A 25,618-nucleotide genomic window follows, 5' to 3' on the forward strand; every position below is an offset into this window, starting at 1 on the left:
GAGCAATGTAAGTAGAGAATTGGTCACACGAGTATTATTTTCCTCTAATGCACAGAAGGTATGGGCTGCCTTCAAGGAGCGATTTGACAAAGTGAATGGATAGAGATTGTACTACTTGCACAAGGAGATATTCACCCTAACACATGGGATTTCATCAGTATTGACATATTTCAACAAACTGAAGGATCTCTAGGCAGAATATGATTCGATACTGCCACCTCCTCCATCTGCCACATAATACATTGATCAATTGGAGTATCAGCGGTTGCTGTAGTTTTTAATGGGACTGAATGATAACTTTGATCAAGCAAGGAGCCAAATCTTATTGATGCCGACCTTGCCATCTATAGATAAGGCCTATGCTATGGTAGTTCAAGATGAAAGTAGGAAAATGATTGCTGGTAGTGCCTATGGACAAGCAGGGGCACACTGATCCTACTGCTTTGTTTACTACTCATTCCACATCTAGACCAAGGAGAAATTACAACTTAGAATGTGATTTTTGCCATTTAAAAGGTCATACTAAAAATGAATGTTACAAGCTAATGAAATGTGAATTTTGTAATAAGACAAGGCATCAGAAAGAGAATTGTTACAAGATTGTTGGATATCCATCTGACTTCAAGCAGAAGAAGAAAGCAAATGCAGTGATGGTTGACACAACTGGACAGTGGGGATTGAGAACTCCACCAGTTGCATATCAACCAAGTAGCAGTGTTGAAACTGCTCAATTCTTCACTAAGGAGCAGTATAACCAGCTGCTACAATTGCTGAATGAAAATTCCATTAGAGAAGCAAGTGTCAACATGGCAGGCAAATGTTTTTGTGGTAATGTAGCATTGTGTGAAAACTTAGAACTCTATAAGTGGATAGTTGATACTGGTGCTACTAACCATATGACTAGTGAAAAAGTTTGCTGAAAAATGAAACTTTAGTAGGGAATTCAGGGCAAGTTCAACTGCCTACAGGAGATTCAACATCTATTTCTCATACGGGAGAGTGTCAGTTCACAGGAGGTCATGTACTAAAAGATGTGTTACGTGTACCATCTTTCAAATTCAATCTTATGTCAGTTTCAAAAGTGATAGAGGATCTCAAGTGTAGTGTTACTTTTTTTCCTCATTGTTATGTGTTTCAGGACCTCTTGTCTGGGAGGGTCAAGGAGATTGGTAAAAAGGAGGAAGTCGTATACATTCTGTCAGCTGCATTAGGGAAGACAATAAATAGAGCCTTTGTAGTAACTAGTAAAGAAAGCATGGATATATGGCACAAAAGAATAGGACATGTACCAGTTCAAGTTCTCAGAAGAATTCCTAGTCTACAAGACTGTAGTAGTAGCCTACATAATAGTTCACTGTCTAAATGTGAAAATTTTCCTTTAGCTCGACAAACTAGAGTGCCATTTCCAACTAGTACTAGCAGAAGTTTACATAGTTTTGATTTGATTCATATGGATGTACGGGAACCTTATAAAGTTGCTACTAATAATCAAATGAGATACTTCCTTACATTGGTTGATGACTTTACTAGGTGGACTTGGGTGTTTCTCATGAGGCTTAAATCTGATATTATCTGCTTACTCAAGAACTTCATTACTATGATTAAGACACAGTTTGGCAAGTATATCAAGGTATTTAGATCAGATAATGGTAGTGAATTTTTCAATAGTGCTTGTAAAGACTTGTTTCGGTTGCATGGAGTTGTTCATCAAAGCTCCTGTCCTTATACTCCTCAACAGAATGGAGTTGTAGAAAGAAGGCATAGATATATACTTGAAACTGCTCGGACAATTATATTTCAGAGGCATTTACCTGTCAGATATTGGGGACATTGTTGATATTGCTGTCTATATTATCAACATGATTCATTCCTCTGTTTTAGCATACAAATCACTCTATGAGCTGCTCCTAGGTAAGCCTCCTTCACTGACACACTTGGAAGTCATTGGGTGTATGTCTTTGCTACTAACCTGATAAACCATGACAAATTTGCACCTCGAGCTGTAAGGTTAGTATTATTAGAATATGCTACACATCAAAAAGGTTACAAGTTATTGGATTTGGAGAATAGAGTATTTTTTATCAGTCGAGATGTGAAATTCTATGAAGATATGTTTCCCTTTTATACATCTGAAAGCACATCAAAGTCAATTTTCTTGGATATATCCCCAGTGCCAAAGCAGGATTTCACTCTGGAATCGATTCCAGTGGACAGTTCTATTTGCTGTTAATCCTTATGACACACCTAATGTCCCATACTCACCTATTATAGTTCTTGTTCCTATAGTTGAACAGGACACTATTTCTTCTACTGAACGTAGCAATGTTGAAGTTCCAACTGTTTCTCCTAGTGTTCCTTCTGTTGTGGAAACAAGGAAATCAACTAGAGTATCTAAGCCCTATATATGGCTTAAGGGCTATGTTAGACCTGACAAGTTGGGTTCTGTGAGCTGCTGCAAATATCCCATTTCAGAAGTTATTAGATATGAAGCAATTTCTCCAAAGTACCAAAGTTATTTAGCCAGCTTTTCTGTTGAAGTGGAACCTACAACATATTCAGAGGCAATCAAGGACAAAAGATGGATAGAAGCAATGCAAGCAGAAATTAAAGCTTTGGAGGACAACAAAACTTGGGATTTGGTCTCTTTACCACAAGGACAGAAGGCCATATGATGCAAGTGGGTCTATAAAATCAAATATAAGGCATCGTGAGAGGTAGAAGGATTCAAAGCTCGATTAGTAGCAAAAGGGTATAATCAAAGGGAAGGACTAGACTATCAAGAAATATTTTCACCTGTGGTAAAAATGGTTACTGTTAGGAGTGTGTTGGCTCTTACAGCATCAAGGCATTGGTCCATCCATCAAATGGATGTTTATAATGCTTTCTTACAAGGTGATCTCACTGAGGAAGTATATATGACAATTCCTCAAGGTTTCCATGGATCAAATAATAAGTCTACAGTTTGTAAATTGCTCAAGTCTCTCTATGGGCTTAAGTAGGCATCTAGACAATAGAACCCCAAGTTAACTTCAGCCTTGATGGACGCTGGTTTTCAGTAGAGTCATTTGGATTATTCTCTATTCTTCAAAAGGACAACAGATCATATGGTGATAGTCTTGGTCTATATTGATGATCTACTCATCACTGGTGATAGTTTTGTATTGATTCAACAAACTAAAGATGACTTACAATCTTCATTCAAGATCAAGGACCTAAGATAACTTAAATACTTCCTAGGCATAGAATTTGCCAGAAATGATGATGGTATATTGATGCACCAACATAAATATACTCTGGAGCTTATTGCTGAGTTGGGACTCTCATGTTCCAAACCTATGGCCTGCCCTATAGAACTCAATATGAAGCTTACTACCTCTGAATTTGATAATCATATAGGATCATCTGATGATGGGCTACTAACTGATCTTGGGCCCTATCAAAAGTTGTTAGGTAAGCTGCTCTATTTGACCATCACAAGGCCGGACATTTTGTTTACAGTTCAGAGTCTCAGCCAATTCATGCACAGTCCTAAAGCTTCCCATATAGAAGCAACACTCAAGATGGTGAAGTGTATCAAAAACAGTCCAGGATTGGGGATTTTCCCGACTGCCCATTGTTCTGAATCACTATCACCATTTTGTGATGAAAATTAGGCTACATGTCCTAATACACACAAATTAGTTACATGTTATTTTGTCAATCTTGGTGACTTTCTAATTTCTTGGAAATCTAAGAAGCAAACTACTATTTCTCGAAGTTCAGCTGAAGCTGACTATCGCAGCCTTGCTTCTACTGTTGCTGAAGTTGTGAGGGTTCTTGGTTTACTCAGGGAACTGGGAATTGAGCATCAGTCCCCAGTACCTGTCTATTGTGATAACAAGTCAGCTCTTGCAATTGCTTCCAATCCTGTCTTTCATGAGCGCACGAAGCACATCCATATTGATTGCCATTTCATCCGTGAGAAGATTCGACAGGGCCTCATCTCTACTCACTATTGTGCTACAAAAGAACAAGCAGTCGATCTTCTTACTAAAGGCCTTGGTCGACCACAACATACATATTTGATGTCCAAGCTAGGACTTCTGAATATCTTCCCCAGTCTTAGCTTGAGGAGGGGGTGTAAAGGATGTAGGATGAAGTTAGTAGTAGTTAGTTAACTTAATAACTACAGTTAGTACAACTAGCAGTACATTTGGCACCATTAGTTGGTTAGATTAGTTATATACAGTAGCCTTAGATTTCATTATTCTCTATTCGTTCATTTTGAGCATTATACTGAAGAACAGAGCAAATTTCTTCTCTTTAAATTTCTCTCTTTCGATTCTTCATCTCTGATTTCTCTACTTGCGCTTCATGCCATTGACAAATTCATCATCTTTCAAAAGCTAGGCCAAAACTCATCAACTATTTGAACTCTTTTGCTAATGGCAGGACCTCATTTGTCTCCAACTATTAACAGAGAGCATAATTAGACCACTTCGTTAAGTCTAGAGGTAAATTTGATCCTTTTTCCTTTGATTAAAACCCTCCTCTAGCCACTATGGTAGACCGTTAGGGGCTGGGGCAAATTTGGGATGAAAAATAACAATGTGACCTTTTATGAGCCAATAGCGTTAACGGAGAGTATTCATAAAATAAAGAAATTTTTACCTCCTATAGCAAAGGTTGATACCTTATTTATATTAAATAAATACCCTTTTAAAAAATTATATTTCATAACTACCTTTTGATTTTTATAGCCAAATATCTATTTATGGTCACATCTTACTCTTAAGCCATAAAATACGCCTTGCATTATTTTTCTCTCTCATTCTTTCAGATTTTTCTCCACCCCCTCTCTTTCAACTCCATTCTTTCTCCATGAATACAACCACAATTCTCCCAAATACAAATCGAAATGGGCAGCTTTGACTCTCAATCTGGAATACATTCAGGGTGGAAAACGTGGTCAGACTTTGGGATCAAACACAGTGTTTCGTCATCTTCAAACTCGTTCAAACATACAACACATTTCAAAGCTCCTTTACCGATATGATGATCCTTTACTTCAGCGTAGGTAAAAGTGGGGAAAGTTTCTATCACCAAATTATCGAGTCCAGGTGTAGCAGTAACAACACTATGGTGGTTCATGGAAAGTGTTTGACGGATGTTGTTACCATTGGCGGCGCTGCGATTGCGGTTGTAAATTGAGAAACAAAAGTCTATATAAATCTCTGTCTTCCTCTTCTCTTCATCGTTCTAGGGTTCTGCCCAATCTGGGGGTTTTCCGTCCCAATCCACAAACGCCATTCAAATTCAATTATAAAGAATAGGTTTTTTGAAGCGCACATGAGGGTATTATGGTAACAGGAACATTGGCGTTTCGAGTCAGAATCGCGGCCCTCTCGACGAGACGACATTAGGGTTGTTCTTGAACAAAGACGACGGAGTTTAAGGCTGAGCAACTTGAATTTTCTGTTAATATATTTTAATGTATCTCGCTGTATTTCCATGTATTTCATTGTATTCATTGTCTTTTTTTTTATTGTATTCTCGCTGTATTCCATGTATTTTATTGTATTCACTGTCTCGTTGTATTTCGTCAATGTATTCATATATTTTTTTAATTAATATAATTTATGTATTCAGATGTATATATGTATTCAAATTGCTTTGTTTTTGTTGTATTTATCGGTTGGGAAAAATATTCAGCATATTTTCTCTGAAGATTGTTATGTTTTTGGGGTGTTTTTCGGTTAAGAATCTTTTTTATAACTGGAAATATAAATTTTGTGTGTTATAATTGAGTTTGTTGAGTTATATTAGGAGTTTATTATGTTAACTGATTCACTTTCCGTTTAAAAATAACTGAATAGACCATGAATTGCGCTATTTACGTTACTATATTCACAAATACATATCGTGAATACAGTCGAATATAATAATCTGTCTAGCTGTAATCCCCTGTTTCACGTCGTGAATACAGTCCAGTACAAAGATCTGTTTAGCTGTAATCCCTTGTTTCACGCCTAGAAATGCTACTGTATTCATGAATACAGTAACTTAAATACATCGAATACACTCTAAAAAACTTGAAAACATAGCTATAAGAAGTAATATAGTAAATGATAGTTACAACTAGTTAATAACCACTAAAATATAGTGGTTCGTGAAAGTCTCTCAATTGGATACGATATGAGCACTTTTTGGACCTTTTCCGTTTTATATTTGTTTTGGTGGAATATTTATATCATAAATCCTTTCACTTGACTCTAAGGCTTTTACACAGATTAATCTACCAGTTGAAAATGAAAACTGAATGAGGCCGAAGTGTCACGGAATAGGAAGAGAGCGGAGCAAAGTGTATAAATTAAAACTTAGGTGGGTAAACTTTCCAAATTCAAAGTACAGGTCTTTCCACAAAATGGAATTGGAATTACAAAAAATCGGATTTTGACAAATGGGAACTTCTTGCTTGTGTTCGTCCCTCTATAGATTCCCAGTAGATTATCCAGACTGTACGGTCAGACTCAGCTATGGCTATGGCTATGGCTGCTTACAGAATGGTCGCAAACGACTTCAACCTGCAACTGCCACAAATACTCATGTCAGTGGCAATGTTTGTCCGAAAAGAGGGACATGCCTTTTTTCTGCGATACAGGCGCAGAAGCCTATAATAACTGCGGCGATACTGGCGGCAGCTGCAGCATGTGTTGTGATAGTAGCGGTGAATGGGGCGGAGGCGGCGGAGCAGCTAACACAACAGGAAATAAATGGAGAGACTTTTTCGAATGTACCGCAAACGCTATCTGGAGAATGTGTTGAGGGTCAGAAAGATTGTAAAAAGGCGAGGATTCAACGACCTAAGTCAAGGCAAGCTGAGACTTGTACTGTTAAATGTGTCAATACTTGTATTCGTGGTGGCCTTGGATCTCCTGGTGAAGGTCCTCTTAACGTTAGAAGGTATCATATTTTACTTGTAATTAATATCTACATTGCTAATATGTATACTTGAGCTGTTCTCCTTATATACAAAAACCTAACCACGGATTTAATTAGTTCGAATAATTAATCTATTAGCTTACCTGATCTAACTTTGTACAATTTGAATCAGCATAAGTACAACTCAATTAACACACTCAACCTGATTTTTTGATAATCTCCATCATGTTGTGTGATGAAAAATATTAATCATACCAAACTTGGAAGATATGTGATCTTGCAACCCGATTAGCAAGGGTTTTAGTCAAATAATCTGCCATTTGTTCCTTGTTAACAAGTAGCAGTGTAATTTGCTTTGATTAAACCTTGTTGAATCTTTTTCCATATAAAATATATGGCATTTGCTCCTTGTACTGCAGCCTTGGTATCGGAATTAAGATCAATTGGTAATTCTACCTTCATTTCTAACTCACTTAACAATGTAATAGTCCCAACCAGTTCTGCAATTGCTATTGCCCTACCTCTATATACAGTTTCAGATGCTGTTTCTTGCTTCTTCAACTTTTAAGATATTATTGGATCTTTTAGTTTTATAATTATATCCCGTCATTGGCCTTCTTGTAACTGCACATGAAGCCGAATTTGCATCACAATATATTGTAAGCTCTCTGACACCTGGAAGCTCATTAATAAGCACAAACCTAATGGCAGCCAAAGCCCAGACCTAGTACCCATGGGTGTGGCCTAGTGTCAATGAAATAGTTTGAGAACCATGAGGTCTCAGGTTTAAATCCCATTGGAGGCAAAAATATTAGGTGATTTCTTCCCATCTATCCAAGCCTTAGTGGACATAATTACTCGGTTGCGTGTGTTGGTGGGAGATAGCAAGTAACCCGTATAATTAGTCACGGTGTCACTAAGTTGACCCGGGCACCACATTGATCAAAAAAGAAAAGAAAGAGAAAGAAAAAGCCCAAAAAATAGTTGGCTCTTTATGAATCTCACTACTCGAATTGTTACTTCAATAATCAAATATGAGACTTCTTTGGTGCATACATAAATTGATTTAATGTCTGTAGGAAAAATGATATATCTAGCCTTGTCACTGCCAAGTACAACCATTTCCCAATGAGTTTTTGATATCCCTTTTTGTTCTCCAGTTCAGTATCTCCATCAATTTCGAAGTGTTTGTTAAATTCAGTGCCTGCTACAACGACTAAAAATTAGATATGCAGTCTGGTTACAGAAAATTGAGACATAACAAGGTTAACAAAGGTAAGAGAAGGAGAGAGGGGAGGGGGGGGTGTAAGAGAATTGAGTTGTACCTTCAATCCTAGTATATGTGGTCTTTAGAATTCATTAATTTACTGCTAGATTTGAATTTAGAAATGTGTCAAGTTTAAAGCTTCAAAAAGCAAGAACTCAGCTTGATATGTAGGTGAATGTTCACAGCCATTTCATTACACAAACTTAGGGAGGTTCCTTTAATATATTTCAAAACTTAGCTGCAGGAAATCGTGAGACTGATACTCTGAGAAAACTAGATAGTAAGCATGAGCTAGATCTAGCATTTCTCTCATGTTTGACATTACTTCTTTTAAATACGATACAGCTCTCTTAGTTGTACTTATGTCATTGTTGACTATTGGTGAAGCATGTCCGATAAAATGATATCAAGTACTCATATCTGAAGAGATTTTCAACTCTAAAAATTGGAAGTGATTTTTACATGGAAGGTGCATTCTGGTTAATACTATGTAATTGAACTTCTTCTAGTCGATAATTTTAATCTTCTGAAGTTCGATTTTCTTTCCTGCATCCTTTATAATAATTGAAATGCTTGCAGGACAACATAAGCATGTAACTGAAAGGCTAATTAAATGCCTATTGATAGATGATAACCTAGTTAAAAAAAATACCATATTCCTTCCCACCCCCCCAACAAACAATTCCATCAAAAAAAAAAGGGAAAGGAAAAAGTGCACGTGACATAAGAGATTTTTTTCCTGTAGAATTAATTGAATGTGGTCAGGATATAATCATATGAAGACAAAGAGACACTGTTTGATAGAGTCATTTTGAGAGGTTCACTTTTCCCTTGTTTGTCTACAGGCCTCTGGTGGTGTTTAAGCAAGGGTTTCGCAGTCGCCAATACTGGTAATTGTTTTTCCTTCAAATTTATTTGTGTGTATATGTCATTTTCCTTTGCTTATATTTGTTCTCCTAAGCTCTACTCAGTGATGCAACTCATCACTTGCCAAAATCTTGTTAAAATATGCAATGCTGAACAAGTTACTGTGTGTCGTAAGTTTGTATGTGCACCAATTACAACTTTTACTATTCTTAGCTTGGTCTGTAGAATAAGAAATATAAGATAATGTCTTGTCTAGTTAAAGAAGAAAATCTGCTCAAGCTAGGGGTGTGCATTCGAATCGGTTTATCGATAAATCGAATCAATTATTTGTTATCGGTTTATCGATTTCGATTTCGAAATTTTCCTTATCGAGTTATCGATTTCGATTTTGTCCTCTTCGGTTATCGGTTTATCGATAAACCGATAAGATATACTAATTTTTTTTTTTTTTTTTTTATACCCTTATTCTATAATACCCTTTCCTTTACCCTAAGTCTCTAATTCTATTATTTCATTTTCCACATTTAAGAAATGATCATGTTTAAAGCTCAAGGGAATGAAGTTCAAATTAATGGAAAATAGAATTAGCCGTGATGATGTATTTTTATTTTTTTATACCGTTGGAGTGTTGGTGGCATACATTTGATCCCTTACTTTAGTTTCGTTGCATGTGCTTGTTGACACAATTTTTATGTTATAAACGGTGTTCGTCTTATTTTAGCTTATTTTTGTCCATATTAGTTAGGCGTGTTTATAGCAATATACTTTCCGTGGAATCCCGCAAATTTTCTTATTGGTGTAATCGATAACCGAATCGATAAGCCCCAAAAATCGATAAATCGAAATCGAAAAAATCGAAACCTTATTGAAACGATAACGATAAACATATGTACAAATCGATAATCGATAAGTAATTATCGATAAGGGTCAAAATCGAATCGATAAATCGAATGCACACCCCTAGCTCAAGCATTAACCGGGTCAGTTCCTATTCCCGCTTTTAAAGTTTCAACTAGTTTTACGTGGACTACTGAAAACTACCTCAATCTTTATTTCTCCTGTCTTACTTACAACAAGTGAATAGATATATGTGTTCATTTCTCTTTCAACTATTCATCCATTCCAACGTCTACCAATCGTATAATTTCAGCATTCTTATTCCAGTGAAAGTACAATCAGAGGCCAGATTAGGGAAATAAAGAGGAAGTTTTCAAAAATAAGGAAAAAAGAAAAGTTAAACCATGAAAGAGATATAAACAGAAAAGATCCATCATTTTTTCTTCTGGCTTCAGCTTTTAAGACCAAGCCTACTTTTTCTATCCTTCAACTTCTCTAAAGTAAAAGTAAAGAAAGCTTCATGTTGTTGTTACCACAGAAGATGCAAAAAACTAAATTAGCTGCACTCTTCCTGAAATTCTCTGGTCTTTACTGTTTCTAAACCTACAAGTTTACATAAACAAAATCCAGACAAGTTTTGCGTGGATTTGTTTCTCTTTCTCCTATCTTACGTACTAAGAGGTAAATGAAAATCTATCTTCGCTCTCTTTCATCTGTCCATCTAATTTCCAGCACGTATCTAAAATCATATATCTTCAGTATCCTTACTAGACTGGAAGGTATAGTCAGTAGCCATAGCAAGTAACTAAAGAAGTTGTTCTGTTAGAGAAGAATAGATAATTAGGAGAAAGAAGAAAAGTGAAATCAAGGACTAGTTAGTTTTCATTTACTGTTATTTTCTTAACATCATCAAAAAGAAAAGTGAAACCAAGGGGATATTATATTTTTCTAACTAAAAGATCGAGTTTTGTAAAACCTTAAGTTTATAAATGAGGTAGTCACACACTTCAAAAAGGTATTAGAGCAGGCAAGAGGTCTAGGTTCAAATCTCTCTGCCACCTTAAAAAATATTTCCACGTGTTTGGCCCATAATAAGAATCAGACCCGCACGTGAGGAGGTTTGTTGTGACATAATATAATTAAGCAATTAAAAGTGTGTTCTCTCCAACCACTTAAGCTTTTAGATGAGATTGGTCACACATTCAAAACTGAAATGCTCGATCCTTGCCATTGCAGAACCTAAATTTTACGTAAATGTTGGAATTGAGCTACATTTTAGAGCATTAGGAATGTGCTTATGGTATTATGCAAATCTCAGTCAATGAAACAATGGCTTAGTGATGCATTTGCATGTGATTCCTCGTTTTGCTGTAGAAGAGTAGTAGAAATTGGACTGTTGTAGCATATAAATGACAGCTCTCCAATCTAATCTCGTAACAAAAAATGCATCAATCACAACAAGCGAGAATGTTCACCATGTAATCAGGGGCGGAGCTAGCCCATCAGCTACGGGCTCGGCCGAACCCAGTAGCTTTGGTCCAAAGTCTGTATTTGTCTTATAAAATTTATTGAATATCTACTAGTTATTAATTTAGAACCCAATAACCTAAAAGGATTAGAATCCCGAACTCATAACCTTCAAATCAAGGCTCCGCCTGATGTAATATCCATTGGAAATCACTCAATTTTTTAGGTTGTAACTTTGAATGTCTACATCTTATGAGGAATATGATTCCCAGCCATATAAAGTTTTAGAGTGACTGATATTTGCTAATGAAAATTGACTGACTTGTGTTCTCTTTCTTTCTAAATGTTGGTTCTTGCAGTTTGGTGGAATGCTCTGATATATGTAATTTGATAAGAGATGGTGAAGATGGACCATAGGCTGTACATTTGATCTTATTTTTTTTGTTAGATTCTTTATTTGAGCCTACAAAATTTCCAGCTGCTCTTATATATGATTAAAGCTGTGATAGGGTTGTATATTCTCTGTGCAGAAATGTGACAGGCTTTTATTTATATACTCCTACTTTTTCTTCCACTTTCCTGGTGAGGTTAGCACCAATATTCTTTAGGATATAAGAGAAAAATATTAATGCTTGTATTGTGAAGTGAGAAATGGAAATTGGAAATTACAATATTAGCACACCAGTATTTATGGTTCTTTGTTATCAGGTAACACTATGGTAGTATTGCAGAAAAGAAGGGAAAATGAAGAAGTTGAAAGCAAAGGGGTTCCCTTTCTCTTATTTGCTTTAGAAAAAGTTAGGAGGAAAATGATCTTTTTCTTTTCTTTTCTTTTTTGGTCTAGTAAATGAAAAAAGACTATATTTTCAGCTCTAAAATTTGTATCTCGTTAAAAATAACTGAACTATAAATATTTAAGTAGCTGAACTTTACCCACTATAATAGTAAAGTCACAAATTGTTAGTGGCCGTTGCTGGTTTGCCCAAAATGCTATGTGCAACCCCACGGTTTAATTGTTTTTGCAGCAAGGTTTACAAGCAGTTTGGATGTCAAGAACTATATTTGTATTTTACTTTGATGCACAGTTAAAGAATACTAGAACACACACATACATATCACGCAAAATATAAAAGTTATATATAAATATTTTAACTTAAAAAAGTTCAACACTTAAACTCGTATATAATGAAAATCCTACACAAAGGAATGTTCACCTATATATTAAATATTATATGTATGCGTCTAGTAACAAAATGCAAAATGCTTACACGGGCAAAATGCAAGAAAGTTATTATTAGGAATCGTTACTCCATTAAGTAATTTGTGGTTAGTAATTATTACTCTATTAAGTAATTTGGTGTCATTTCCTATTTAAGAGATTCATATATATATATATACTTCACAAAAATATCATTTCTCCTTTTTAATCAAAGACGTGAATAAAAATTCCCAACAAAAAAATTTATTATGTTACTTAAATTTGATAAAGCTATGTACATATACCTCATGTTTTTCTAGACTATACGCTTAAAACCCTTGTAAAATAAAATCATTATTCAAAATAATATTAGTGCTTTTCAATATAATGTTTGTGTTGAATTTCCATTTTATAATATTTGTGTTGAGGTATCTGCAAGTGCTTAGTGTAATTTCACCTTAAAAAAAGAATAGTGCAAATTTCTTTTGATATTTTCTTCTGTAAATACATTGATAATGTATGAGATTTGATCCATTTAATCTTTTACTAAACTATATTAAAGAATAGTTGGATAATTGTCCAAATTCAATTAACAAATCAGTTTCCTATTTCATATACTTTCACCTACCCAACCTTAAAAAAAACAATAAGACAATTAGACAAATAAGAGCTCAAGCTTCGAAGTTGTAAAAGTCGGAGCCAAAATCTACTGATCCAAAAACCAAAGTGGAACCCAAAAAAATGGCGACTCATAGATTTTTTCAACCAATGAAATGGTGGCAAAAATTAACACGAAGAGAGTGGACTATAGCAGCTGCCTCACTCTCTATTCTAATTTTTACTCTTTCCTTCATTTCTCACTCTCACAGATTTTCTATTAATTCAACGCCCCCTACCGATGATTTGGTACCCTTTACCCCTTTAAGCAATGCCCAGAAAAAATCCGCTTGTAATTTTCTCTTCCAATTATTATCTTGGATTTACTTTTTTTTTTTGTCTTCAACGTTTTACTTTTTACTATATTTGGCTATGGGTGATCAAAATGGTAGTAAGGTGTAGAGTTTTTTAATTTTTGGAATTTTTTGCAGTTTGTTTGGATGGAAGCGTACCTGGGTATCATTTGCAAAAGGGTTTTGGATCTGGGACTGATAAATGGGTTATTCTCGTTGAGGTCAGCTTTCTATTTCTAATTGATGTTGCTCACTAAAAATTGTTCCTTGCAATTCTTAAATTTTTAAACGGAGTGATGACAACGTAGTATCCAAGTAGGTAGATAGGAGGCAGTATTTTCATGGAGGGCAGCCCGGTGTGTTTAACAAAAAATCTGAGTCTTTGGTCAAAGCTAAAAAGAAATTCGGGTTACTGATAATCATGAGACGAAAATAAAATACTTTTGAGAATGATGGTAAAGCAGCAAATAGTTTTGTATTTCAATAAGTTCCCAATAGTATTCCGTGTCCTTACAAATGATGATACTTCTTCCTTTTATAGGTAATTCTAGGTAAAGGAATGAAGCCTCAGCTTTAATGATATAATTATGAGTAATAAATGATATTAAATAAGCCGTTATACAATCATTCCTATTAAATACCAATTTTCTAACGTATCAGGTATTTAATAATGAATTTGGACTCCTTTCTGTCATCAGATCTTTGTCTTTAATGCCTTCTAATCCGCTGGCTTTAAATGACTTGAATTGGTACGAGACTCGTATCTGCACTTCGTCTCGTGCCTATTTAAATTCCTCTTCCCGTGGCTGTCTCCATCCGTGCCTCTTAGTCAATTGTTGCGCTTTGACCATTTAACCAAACCACGTGTCATGCCACGTCATCTTTAATATAAACTCAGTTTTTCCTAATACAGATAGTCCCCCCACTTTCCATTTATTTATTAATTAAATAATTGGGAAGTGGATCTTCATAAAAAAGGAATTTTCGCCACAATTAATGCTTATGACAGTATTAACGCCTCAGTCGTCTTTTCCATTTAATGTTCTGCCCATGTGTCATTTTCTGATTGATTCTGCTATTTACACCCTTTTTCAAGACTTCTTCTTTCTCACTATTCACGAAGTGATAGTTGCCTTTATTATAGGCTTTCCATCATTACACTTCTAAGTTTGATGGTTCCCATTATATACATAACTTTTTCTTCCTTTGTCTTCTTCACAAATCTTCAGCAAACATTTTCTTCTTTATTTCTACTTTCTTTCGACTTATCCTTCCTAACAATGTCATCTTCAAACTCTAACCGTAAAAAAGTTCCGATTCTAGACCAATTCCCCAACGCCCCTGCTAGACACAGAAGAGGCGGAGGAGGTAGGCTTCGAACAGGGTTAGAATCTACTCGAGGCGGCTCCTCTGGTTCTTCTTCAAGGAGTTCTATCCCAAAGGCCCCCTCTTCTAGAACCCGTCTCTGTATGATGAACAGAGGGAAGAGGAGCAATGGAAGGAATGGAAGGAGAAGATGTAGAAACAGGAATGGAAGGAGAAGATGTAGAAACCAACGCAGGAACGAAAGCAAGTGCAGTAGAAACTGCCAAGGGAACGGACATAGGAGCAGTAGAAACTGGCAAAAGAACGGAAGTCGTCAAAACTGGTAAAGAAATACTTACGGTTGGCAGTGGAACGGAGGAAATAGGAACGAATAAGGAAAGAGGAACTTCATCAAAAACAGGGCCGAGCTCGCCACTCTCGAAACCACTATCAAAAAGATGCTGAATTGACTCATTACTATCTCTTGGTTCGGTGTCCTCGTCAGAATGAATCAAAACAGGCTCGGTGGTTGAGGTTCGAGCAGGAGTGTCTTCAATTTCATCATCAATGATTATTCGCCTCCTGACCCTTGGCCTGGTAATTAGGGAGGTACCCTCCTCTTCCTCAGAACTTTCTTTTATAGCTTTCCTTTTTGGCAGCAAGGCTCGAGCCTTATCCAAATCAAGAGCAGAATTAGCAGACATGCGAATGGCCATAGCTACTTCAACCGTCATTCCTCTAACGCCAAATCCTGATTAAAGGAAGGATATACATGATCAAAATTGAGGAAAAAATGCTTAACATGTAAAAAAAAAAAACATATAAAAAGGGGCATACCATGTGTTTTCACCTTCCAGCCATGTAAGGAAGAAATCGATTTCCAAGTTCTTTGCTCCCTAGAAGCAATCTTCAAAATTGAGTCTACCCAACCACGGAAGTTGGGAATAGGTTCCACATCTCCCATGGTTGCTATAAAAAACCAAGAAGAGACGAGGTTAAAAACAAATTTCTTTTGAAATTCTCAAGAGTAGGTACGGTAAGTAAAAGGAAACCTACGTGCAAAATTCCACTTCTCAGGGAAGGGAGTATTTGTTTCGCCAATCAAGTCCACCGTACGAACAGCAACGTAACGGATATACCATCCACGATCTTTGTCATCTTCAGGATTTACCAGAACTTTTTTGCTCTTTGCAGTTAAGGTAAAAACCCCATGGCGTATTAAGTTAGGGTGGTATAAATGAATGAGGTGAGAGAAGGTGAAATTGACATTGGCTTTGGAAGATAAGTATCTCAAACAAGCCACTGTTCTCCACACTAGGGGACCGATTTGGGCCAAACAAATTGTAAAGAAACGGCAAAAATCAAGAATAACTGGGTCAATCGGAGGATTAAAACCTAAAGTGAAGGGGTAAGTATAAACAAAAGAATACCCACTTCTAAAGGAGGAAATTCTCTGATTTGGGGAAGGAATTGACATTCGAAGACTATCCTTCCAGTTACAATCTCTTCTTATGGTGGGGATTGTAAGCTCGGTTACTATTGTAGGATAAGTATCGGCTTTTTCCAAATTTGCAATTTGCTTTTGAAGAGACGTTTTGTCACTTTCAAAAGACAAATCGCTGGGAACTATCTCATCAACTAAGGGTTCTTGAGAAGAATCAAGAATTTCTCTACTTCTAGAAGAGGGGGCCTTTGGGATAGAACTCCTTGAAGAAGAACCAGAGGAGCCGCCTCGAGTAGATTCTAACCCTGTTCGAAGCCTACCTCCTCCGCCTCTTCTGTGTCTAACAGGGGCGTTGGGGAATTGGTCTAGAATCAGAACTTTTTTACGGTTAGGGTTTGAAGATGACATTGTTAGGAAGGATAAGTCGAAAGAAAGTAGAAATAAAGAAGAAAATGTTTGCTGAAGATTTGTGAAGAAGACAAATGAAGAAAAAGTTATGTATATAATGGGAACCATCAAACTTAGAAGTGTAATGATGGAAAGCCTATAATAAAGGCAACTATCACTTCGTGAATAGTGAGAATGAAGAAGTCTTGAAAAAGGGTGTAAATAGCAGAATCAATCAGAAAATGACACATGGGCAGAACATTAAATGGAAAAGACGACTGAGGCGTTAATACTGTCATAAGCATTAATTGTGGCAAAAATTCCTTTTTTATGAAGATCCACTTCCCAATTATTTAATTGATAAATAAATGGAAAGTGGGGGGACTATCTGTATTGGGAAAAAACTGAGTTTATATTAAAGATGACGTGGCATGACACGTGGTTTGGTTAAATGGTCAAAGCGCAACAATTGACTAAGAGGCACGGATGGAGACAACCACGGGAAGAGGAATTTAAATAGGCACGAGACGAAGTGCAGATACGAGTCTCGTACCAATTCAAGTCATTTAAAGCCAACGGATTAGAAGGCATTAAAGACAAAGATCTGATGACAGAAAGGAGTCCAAATTCATTATTAAATACCTGATACGTTAGAAAATTGGTATTTAATAGGAATGATTGTATAACGGCTTATTTAATATCATTTATTACTCATAATTATATCATTAAAGCTGAGGCTTCATTCCTTTACCTAGAATTACCTATAAAAGGAAGAAGTATCATCATTTGTAAGGACACGGAATACTATTGGGAACTTATTGAAATACAAAACTATTTGCTGCTTTACCATCATTCTCAAAAGTATTTTATTTTCGTCTCCTGATTATCAGTAACCCGAATTTCTTTTTAGCTTTGACCAAAGACTCAGATTTTTGGTTAAACACACCGCACAGAGCATCCCTCGTTAACGCAACACAATCCAAAGAATAAAAGAGGAGAAGAAACCAAGTAGATTCAACATCATATATATATTTATATATATATATATACACACATACACATACATACACATAAAGAAACTAATCTTATATACGAAATGTAATTTTTCAAAATCTGAACCCCTTCCGACCCCCTAGCTCCGCCCCTAATAGAGGTAATGAATTCTGAGTCATATCATTCCCATTAACAAAAAAAATTAGGAAAAAGAAATGCAGCCACAGGTGAGGGGACGGTTTCTCTATTTTTTTTAAAATGATGGTGGTCCTCGTGCCAGCTTGCGCGCACTTTGACCTTTTCACTGTTTACCTGATACCTCCCACCAGTACAAGTACTGGTAACTCTATCCATAAAAGCTTGGACAGATTGGAAGAAATCACGTAACGTTTTTTGTGTCCGCAGGAATGAGGTGTAGTGGAGGATGGTTTCTCTATCTCTTGTTGTTGTTATGGGCTTGGTTAAGGGAGAAATTGTAGCCAAAGCACACAACATTAGCCTGCAGATGTGATTTGTCAATATTCTGCTTTGCTCTTTCCTTTCTTCTTTGTTGACTGTGTTTTTATTGATCTTGCAGGGCGGAGGCTGGTGTAACTCAATAAAAACATGTTCTGTTCGCCAGACAACAAAATTGGGCTCTTCAAGGTTCATGGAGCCTGATGTTTTTCATGGAATTTTGGGCTCTGACCAATCACTAAATCCGGGTAACTAACTACGATGATGGTTTAGGAAATAACTCCTTAATCTTTATAAATAAATAAGTAAACAAAAAAATTGACTTCCTGTTATATTGTGTTCAATGATTGTTATCATTATAATCTTGCTATAAATTTTCGTTATGCTTAAAGTTTGGATCCTCCAATATTTGTATCTACAAGAAGAAGACATCAACTTTACAAGTACACATAGATAGCTCATGATCATTTTATATTTTTCTGTTGCCGATGAATTAACCATCTCCAAAAATTCATGTTTGTCAAGACTCAGAGGAATAATAGGAACTTACTTGAATTCTTTTCTTTTTGAATCTCAATAATTACCACATAGTTTTTCTTTTCGTGTTTGTTGATGAGAACAAGTGTCACTTTTGACAAAAACTAGGTATTCCTACTTGACTTATTTTTCTTTAATATGCAAAATTGCTTTGTTAAGGATTCTTACACACTTGTTCGGCCAATTTCACTTTCTTCAGACTTCTTTGAATGGAACAAAGTCAAGATACGCTATTGCGATGGTGGATCCTTTACTGGACACCCAGAGAGTGAATTTAAAGTAAGTTTTGAAGGTTTATTATTAAAGACTATGAAATTGTTGTGCATTTTCTGACGCTCATCAAAGAGGTGAGTAGAAGAAGGCAAAGAAGCATTGAGTGCCTATATTGTCGATTAATTTATGGCAGAATGGAACGGGACTCTTCTTCAGAGGCCAGCTTATTTGGGAAGCAATAATGGATGAACTCTTGTCATTAGGACTTTCTAATGCTAAACAGGTATTGTTTCTCTTTTATCTCATTGAATTTTTAGTTGTTTCACTTTTGTGTTAGATAAAACATTTTGCTTTGTTTTCTTCATTTTCTCAGTGAATTTTTTCTTTAGTTCTGAAGTATATATTCTACAAACTAATAGATACTCAATTCAACCTTCAAAAAGGGAAAAAAAGAAAAAGAAAAAGAAAAAAAGCATACATCATTCTGAAGATTCTAATCAATATACCATATCTTTCCAAGTGCACTAAGAGGTGGTTACTGCTTTTCCTTCGTCAGGAAAAAATGTTGTTATTGCTTTTATTGAAGTAATGGACCTAGAAGTCCAAGAATTGCAGCATTTTACTGCCTAACTTGCAGGCTCTTCTTTCGGGGTGCTCGGCTGGAGGTCTGGCAGCTCTCATACACTGTGATGACTTCCGAGAGATGTTACCCAAGGATGTCAATGTCAAGTGCCTTAGCGATGCAGGTTTTTTCCTCAATGAGTATGTCTTCTAGATATCACTATGCATCTAAAAGATGCACTAAAACTTGATGTTTGACAGTCAATTCTTTAAATTATATTCCAAATGACAAAATTAAGAGAAACGCATGATGGTTGAGTCTTAAATTATATTGGAAGCAACTTGATGGTAGAGTCAATTCTTTAGTTATACACTGTAAAAGATAGCCAGGAAGTAATGAAGTGTTAGATAATGAATGAGCTAGATACCTGCATTCGCGGAAAAATAAACAAAAATTATGTAAAGAGATATGCACATGGTTTTAAACTTTTAAATAGCATTCCCTCTCGCATTTATGTGAAGGTGTTACTATTTGATGAGTCAAACAATTTGTTTTACTGCGATCTTCATAAAGCCTTTCTGAAAGTTTTGAATTGATAACTATGTTGACTTGTAGTATTTTTCATGTAGTTTTCGAATAAGTAAATTTTACTTTCTTAAAAGTGAAGAATCTATCCCCAAATTCACACCAAAAATTTGGTGCTTGCACCTTGTACTCCTAACCCCTTCACATAAATTGGGTCAGAGGGAGTAAAGATTGCCAGTAAAGGGTAGGGTGTGAATTACTGAATGAGCTAATGTGCTCACAACTGAAAAAACTAACTGATGGTGCAAAGTCTCATGCTAAAAACTTAATAATAGGTAATGACTGGCTCGCAATAATAGATCGGAACCTCAAACTGCAATAGTTGACAAAATTTCAATTAAGAGAAACACATGAGGAAACTATTGAGCATCTTGGTATGTTGATCATTTTGTACAAAAGGGGCACCTTTTCCATTAAGTTTTGAGACTTCAGACTCTAATCAAATATTGATGATGATTCTTTTTGTCTAAAAGATTTGCATTAGGTTTTGTAGAATGAGAGTGACAATTTCATTCCCAAGAAAGTAGAGGTGCACACACTTTTTAAGAACTGTTAAGTTCTTGAGCATGTAGTGATACCTTGAATCGACTGTAAGTTTGTTATTGCCTTCACTATTTCAGAAAGGATATTGCTGGAATTCCCACCTTTGAGCGATTTTATGAAGATGTTGTTAACCTCCAGGTTTTTTCTAATAATTCAGAAACTAATTTTCTGCTTTACCTTCTTCTTTTTTTTGTGAGCGCTTTTGTTCCTTCTTTGCTTGTGATGGGCTATCTCGACATATTTATTCCTTCTTCCTTTTAAAACCTGGTCATATTCCGATGTAGTTAATTAGATGGATGTTATTAAATGCATGTTGATGGAGAAATTATTGATGTAAAAGATATGAGGAAAATATAATTCAAAATGCGATCGAATAGATGATACTATTTCATTTCATAACTTGTGGTGCATATGACCAATAAAAAAAGGAACCATGGAATAGAAAATCAGATGTGATATTTCTGAATTTTTTTTGTGCAAAATGGATACTGTTGAACAAGAATCTGGAGAGATCTAAATGAGGAAAGTCTGTAATTAACTCAATTGGTTGTTGTACTTACTGTGTATACTGTATGTGATAATTTTTGTAGATGGCACATGCTACTATGAACTATGAAGGTCCTAAGACTGGCACATAATGAATAAATGTAGACTGAAACCTGATGTCACTCAATTTCTACTTGTGAACCAAATATAAATCCGAGAAAAGGAAAAGACTGCAAAAGGTTCTTTAAGTGGGAATCGATGATTTAAGATTTTACTTTTGAGAGGTTGGTTATCTATAGATGTGAAGGAACGATATTGCTGCTGGATTTGCACTGCTTGATCAACAAAATCTTGTTACTAATCAGTGGCATAATTTCTGAAGTGCTGTTTGAGCAAATTACAATGTTTATGTAATATGAATTATCTACCTGTGAACCTGGTTTCTTGATTCCATTTTTCCAACTATTGTAGTTATCAATTTTTTACCCGTGCAGACCCTGTTTCTTAATTGCGGTTGTTCTAATTTCTCACCTAAACCTGACTGCAATTTGATCCTTCCCAGGGTGCGGCTAAAAGTTTAAAGAAGGATTGCACATCAAGATTGGAACCTTATAAGGTGCGATTTTGCCGTTTATAGTGGGACTACTGACATTGTTTCTTCTTTTGTAATTCACCTTTTCTCTACTGTGACCTTCTGTTGGCCTCAATCTCAGTGTTTTTTCCCTGAAGAATTTATAAGCAACATAAAGACCCCTGTTTTCCTTGTTAACCCGGGATATGATTTTTGGCAAGTAAGTTTTTGGTCCATGTTGTTTCAGCTTCTAGCTAATATAATTTTTTTTCCTTCTAGATGCTCTCTTAACTTACTGTTTATACATTACAGATACAAAACGTCTTGATACCTGATTCAGCGGATCCACATGGAAGTTGGCTTAGATGCAAGCTAAATATCACACTCTGTAATTCCAAGCAGCTTGAAGTCCTGGAAGGTGAATACTTGCATCTGAAAACAGCAATTATAGTTATCACGACTAGGCTTTCATTTGAGGAGTCCAGAATTATGATGCTTGCGTGCTTGCTATGTTTAGTGGGATGATATCAGGGAATAATCCTGAATCAATCTCGGAAGTCTAAGTCTTTGAGCTTGTATTATTCTTTTTTGATAATATCTTGGACCTGTTGATTTAAAAAGTGAGCAATAGCTACTCAGTTGTCACCTTATTAATTATCCATTATCCACAGATTTCCGGAAGTCTTTGCTCAAAAAGCTCGATGGATTTCAGCAAAATCCAGAAGGAGGCATGTTCATAATTTCTTGCTTTTCACATTGCCAGACATGGATGACTGGGACATGGCATGCTCCTTATTCTCCAAAAATCGATAACAAAGTAAGTTTTCTCGTTATTCTATTTTTGGTCTGAAGGCAGTTCAAATTTTATCAGCATACCAAAATTGCTCTGCAACAGTCGGACAAGTGGGGAGTTTTGGGATGAACCAGTAAAGTTTGGGTAGAGCTGGATCTAAGAGTTGGCTAGGTAAGCGTCCTGTAGTAAGAGGATAAGTACTGACATATCTATCCCATGCACCCAACAGTTAGCAAGATGGATAAGTGGTTGGTAGATGGGTAAGGTAATTATTAACTGTACACATCTGTGAATCCGCCCTTTTACCCTTTCACCAACAGTGAGAACATCAGGGTCTGTGAAACTTAAAATTGTAAGAAACCAAAGTAAGAAACACTCGAAAAGTTAATGAATGTCTAATTTAATGTGCAGTTAGACCTAAAAGCTTAAGTTAGATCTTTCTAGAGATCAGTTATGCTATATTTTACTCCAGATGTAACCGTAACGGTGCCTTTTTGGTTAACCATGTTGCTTCAAAGCCCTCGTGAGGAATTATCTTAGGTTTGAACTTGGCATGAAGGATATCAGATTTTTTCTGTTGGGCTAGAATAATTTAATGCGAAATTTTCTTAAAAATCTCCTTGTGCTAGTTCAGTTCGAGATTGCGTAATATCATCATATCCTAGAATAGGACAAGCTTACACTGAATTCTTTCTGCAGTGTAAATCATTAACTTCTCCACATTTTTTCCATTTCTGAGACCACAGATCTGTTATATTGAGAGACCATCTCTAAGAAAAAGTATGGCATACAAGCAAAAATCTAAAACCAGATACAATAGCTGTCTGGACAGTCTAATTTCATTACAATTTGGAATGGCTTCGAGCTTAAACCCCTGAACTGAATATTAGCTGAGGGAAAATGAGAGGAATGGAGTTTGGTAAAGTTTGCTCAACTGATCTTCTGGCTATCATTCATAAGAAATGGAAAAAAATTGTCCAAAGCTTAATATATACACACATGTCCTCATTAACTTCCCTAATTGACACAATTCTATCAAATCTCTAACAAATAGAGCTACCTAATTATATTACAGTGACCAGTATACTGTGAACAGTGAACACTCCCCCTCAAGCTGGAGGGTGCAAATACATTGAGCACTTGCAGCTTGGAAACCATGTGTTATTACACAGATTGAGCTATATTTCCTCCAACTTTGGTGATCTCACATTCTTAGGACACCGCGTTTAAACGACGTGCTATTTCAGCAAGTCATTTCTGAGCCTATTGCAATAGGTTGAACTAGCAGTTTACTGATGATCGTTTTTCTGACCGTTGAACAGACAATTGCAGAGGCTGTAGGAGAGTGGTACTTCAACCGTAAAGCTGCAAAATATATTGATTGTCCCTATCCATGCAACCCTACTTGCTCTCATTTTTCCCTAACTTGAAGGTATGCATTAGAGTATTCTTGTTTTCTCTCCATAGGGGTGAGCATACTGGAATCAACGGGTAATAGTGAAGCTCACCTGCCATAAGTTTAGCGTGGATCTGTTCTTTTTTAAAATCAAGAACTTCATTTCAAAGTGTTCTATAGATTTTTTTTTTTGGTGCTAGAGTTCGTTATATTGTTTCAGATTGTAGGTTTTTACCCTATATTTTTTTTTTTGTAAATTCAACATCAATTTTCTCCAGAATTATGCAGAGAGAACGAGTTCGTATTTACTTAAATTCTTTAAAAACACAATGTTCTGTAATGTAGCGTGATTCTTTTTCCGAGGCAATGGTTCAACATAACACTTTGAATAGAAGAAAATGACTGTGTAAAGATCTTCTGCATGTAAAAATAAATATCTTCCAGAGATTTTACGTAAAACTAAAAAGAGTTTGTAATGGATCACACAACCAAATGACCAATTGACCCCCTTGTTAAATATTTTGGTGGTGTCCAATAATCTGCTTGATCTTAGTGCCAAAGGTCATTGTAGGAAAGAAAAAAGCTTAGATGCACCTGGTGTATGCACTAAACTAGAAATGCATGATGTATTTTATTTTATATAAATTTTCATCATTTAATCATACTTAACCTAAATAAACACAATAAAATTGTTAAATATATTTAAACATTGTAAGATATTAGAGAAAGATAGGCAATACAGTTTTAACTTTTCTTTTCTATTTCAGTTTTCTTACTAATTTATCTAAAACAGACAAAATCAATGTTTAAAAAGCAAAATTTTAATCATATGACAAGTGACTATTAATTAACTTTTGATTCGCCTCTTGTAAATAGAGTAGTACCCTATAATCTCAATTGTAGTTAAAATTCTCATTTCTGGTCAAGCTTGATAAAAGGACTGAATTCCCAAAATGTGAACGGGTTTTTTCCTGTAAAAATAATGTATTTGCGTCCTTTGGTGGATAAAAAGAAACTATTATAAAATAAAAGCAATTTAGTAAAATATAAATAAGAACAAACAGAAAGAAGGAAGAACTTTTTTCTTCTTTCACTTTGGTGTGTCTTTACCCATCAGATACAAGGTTATTTATAAGCTTAAAAAGTACGCTTTCTATTCACAAATAGTAAGAGGAATGGAAATACTCAACATCAAACAATAAGGGAAATAGATGTCCATAGCAGCATGGACATCCACTCCTTAAACTATTCACAACACTCCCCCTTGGATGTCTATGTAAAATAATATGCTTTACCAAAATTTTACTATAAAAAAGTACATAGTTATATGTAATACGTATTACTTGGTGCCTTGTTAAAAACCTTACCAGGAAAATCCAGTGGGACAAAACCTTGGTTAAGGAAAAAGAGTGCAGCGCGTAGTTACTCCCCCTGATGAAAACATCACTTATTATCTCGAAGACGTTGCATCCCAATCTTGTATATCAGCTTCTCAAATGTTGAGGTTGGTAATGCATTAGTGAACACATCCGCCAAATTATTACTTGAACGAACTTGTTGAATGTCTATTTCACCATTCTTTTGAAGATTATGAGTGAAAAAGAATTTCGCCGAAATGTGTTTTGTTCTATCTCATTTGATGTATCCTTCTTTCAGTTGAGCTATGCATACAACATTGTCTTCATACAATATTGTTAGAATATTGTCTTTCGAAGAGAGACCACATGTTTCCTGAATGTGTTGAGTTATCAATCTCAACCAAACGCATTCTCGACTTGCTTCGTGAATGGCTATTATCTCTGCATGATTTGAAGAAGTAGCAACCATTATTTGTTTCGTT

General features: G+C 35.7%; 2 protein-coding genes across 2 annotated transcripts; both read left to right on the plus strand.

The window, feature by feature from the left end:
• Positions 1–6,416: 6,416 nt before the first annotated feature.
• LOC104219328 (uncharacterized) lies at positions 6,417–12,032 on the plus strand. Its single transcript, XM_009769992.2, has 3 exons — positions 6,417–6,942; positions 9,034–9,078; positions 11,719–12,032. Exons 1-3 carry the CDS (start codon positions 6,440–6,442, stop codon positions 11,774–11,776), a joined length of 606 nt encoding a protein of 201 aa, XP_009768294.1. The 5' UTR covers positions 6,417–6,439; the 3' UTR covers positions 11,777–12,032.
• Positions 12,033–13,202: 1,170 nt separating this feature from the next.
• On the plus strand, positions 13,203–24,189 carry LOC104219327 (pectin acetylesterase 5-like). The gene is made up of 12 exons (XM_009769991.2): positions 13,203–13,506; positions 13,646–13,728; positions 18,214–18,340; positions 18,829–18,908; positions 19,036–19,125; positions 19,480–19,604; positions 20,610–20,670; positions 21,581–21,634; positions 21,732–21,809; positions 21,902–22,007; positions 22,261–22,406; positions 23,705–24,189. The coding sequence occupies exons 1-12, from the start codon at positions 13,299–13,301 to the stop codon at positions 23,810–23,812; spliced, it is 1,266 nt and encodes a 421-aa protein (XP_009768293.1). The 5' UTR covers positions 13,203–13,298; the 3' UTR covers positions 23,813–24,189.
• The last annotated feature ends 1,429 nt before the right edge of the window (positions 24,190–25,618 follow it).

The sequence above is a fragment of the Nicotiana sylvestris genome, chromosome 12 (assembly GCF_000393655.2).
Source record: "Nicotiana sylvestris chromosome 12, ASM39365v2, whole genome shotgun sequence".
Classification (NCBI taxonomy): domain Eukaryota; kingdom Viridiplantae; phylum Streptophyta; class Magnoliopsida; order Solanales; family Solanaceae; genus Nicotiana; species Nicotiana sylvestris.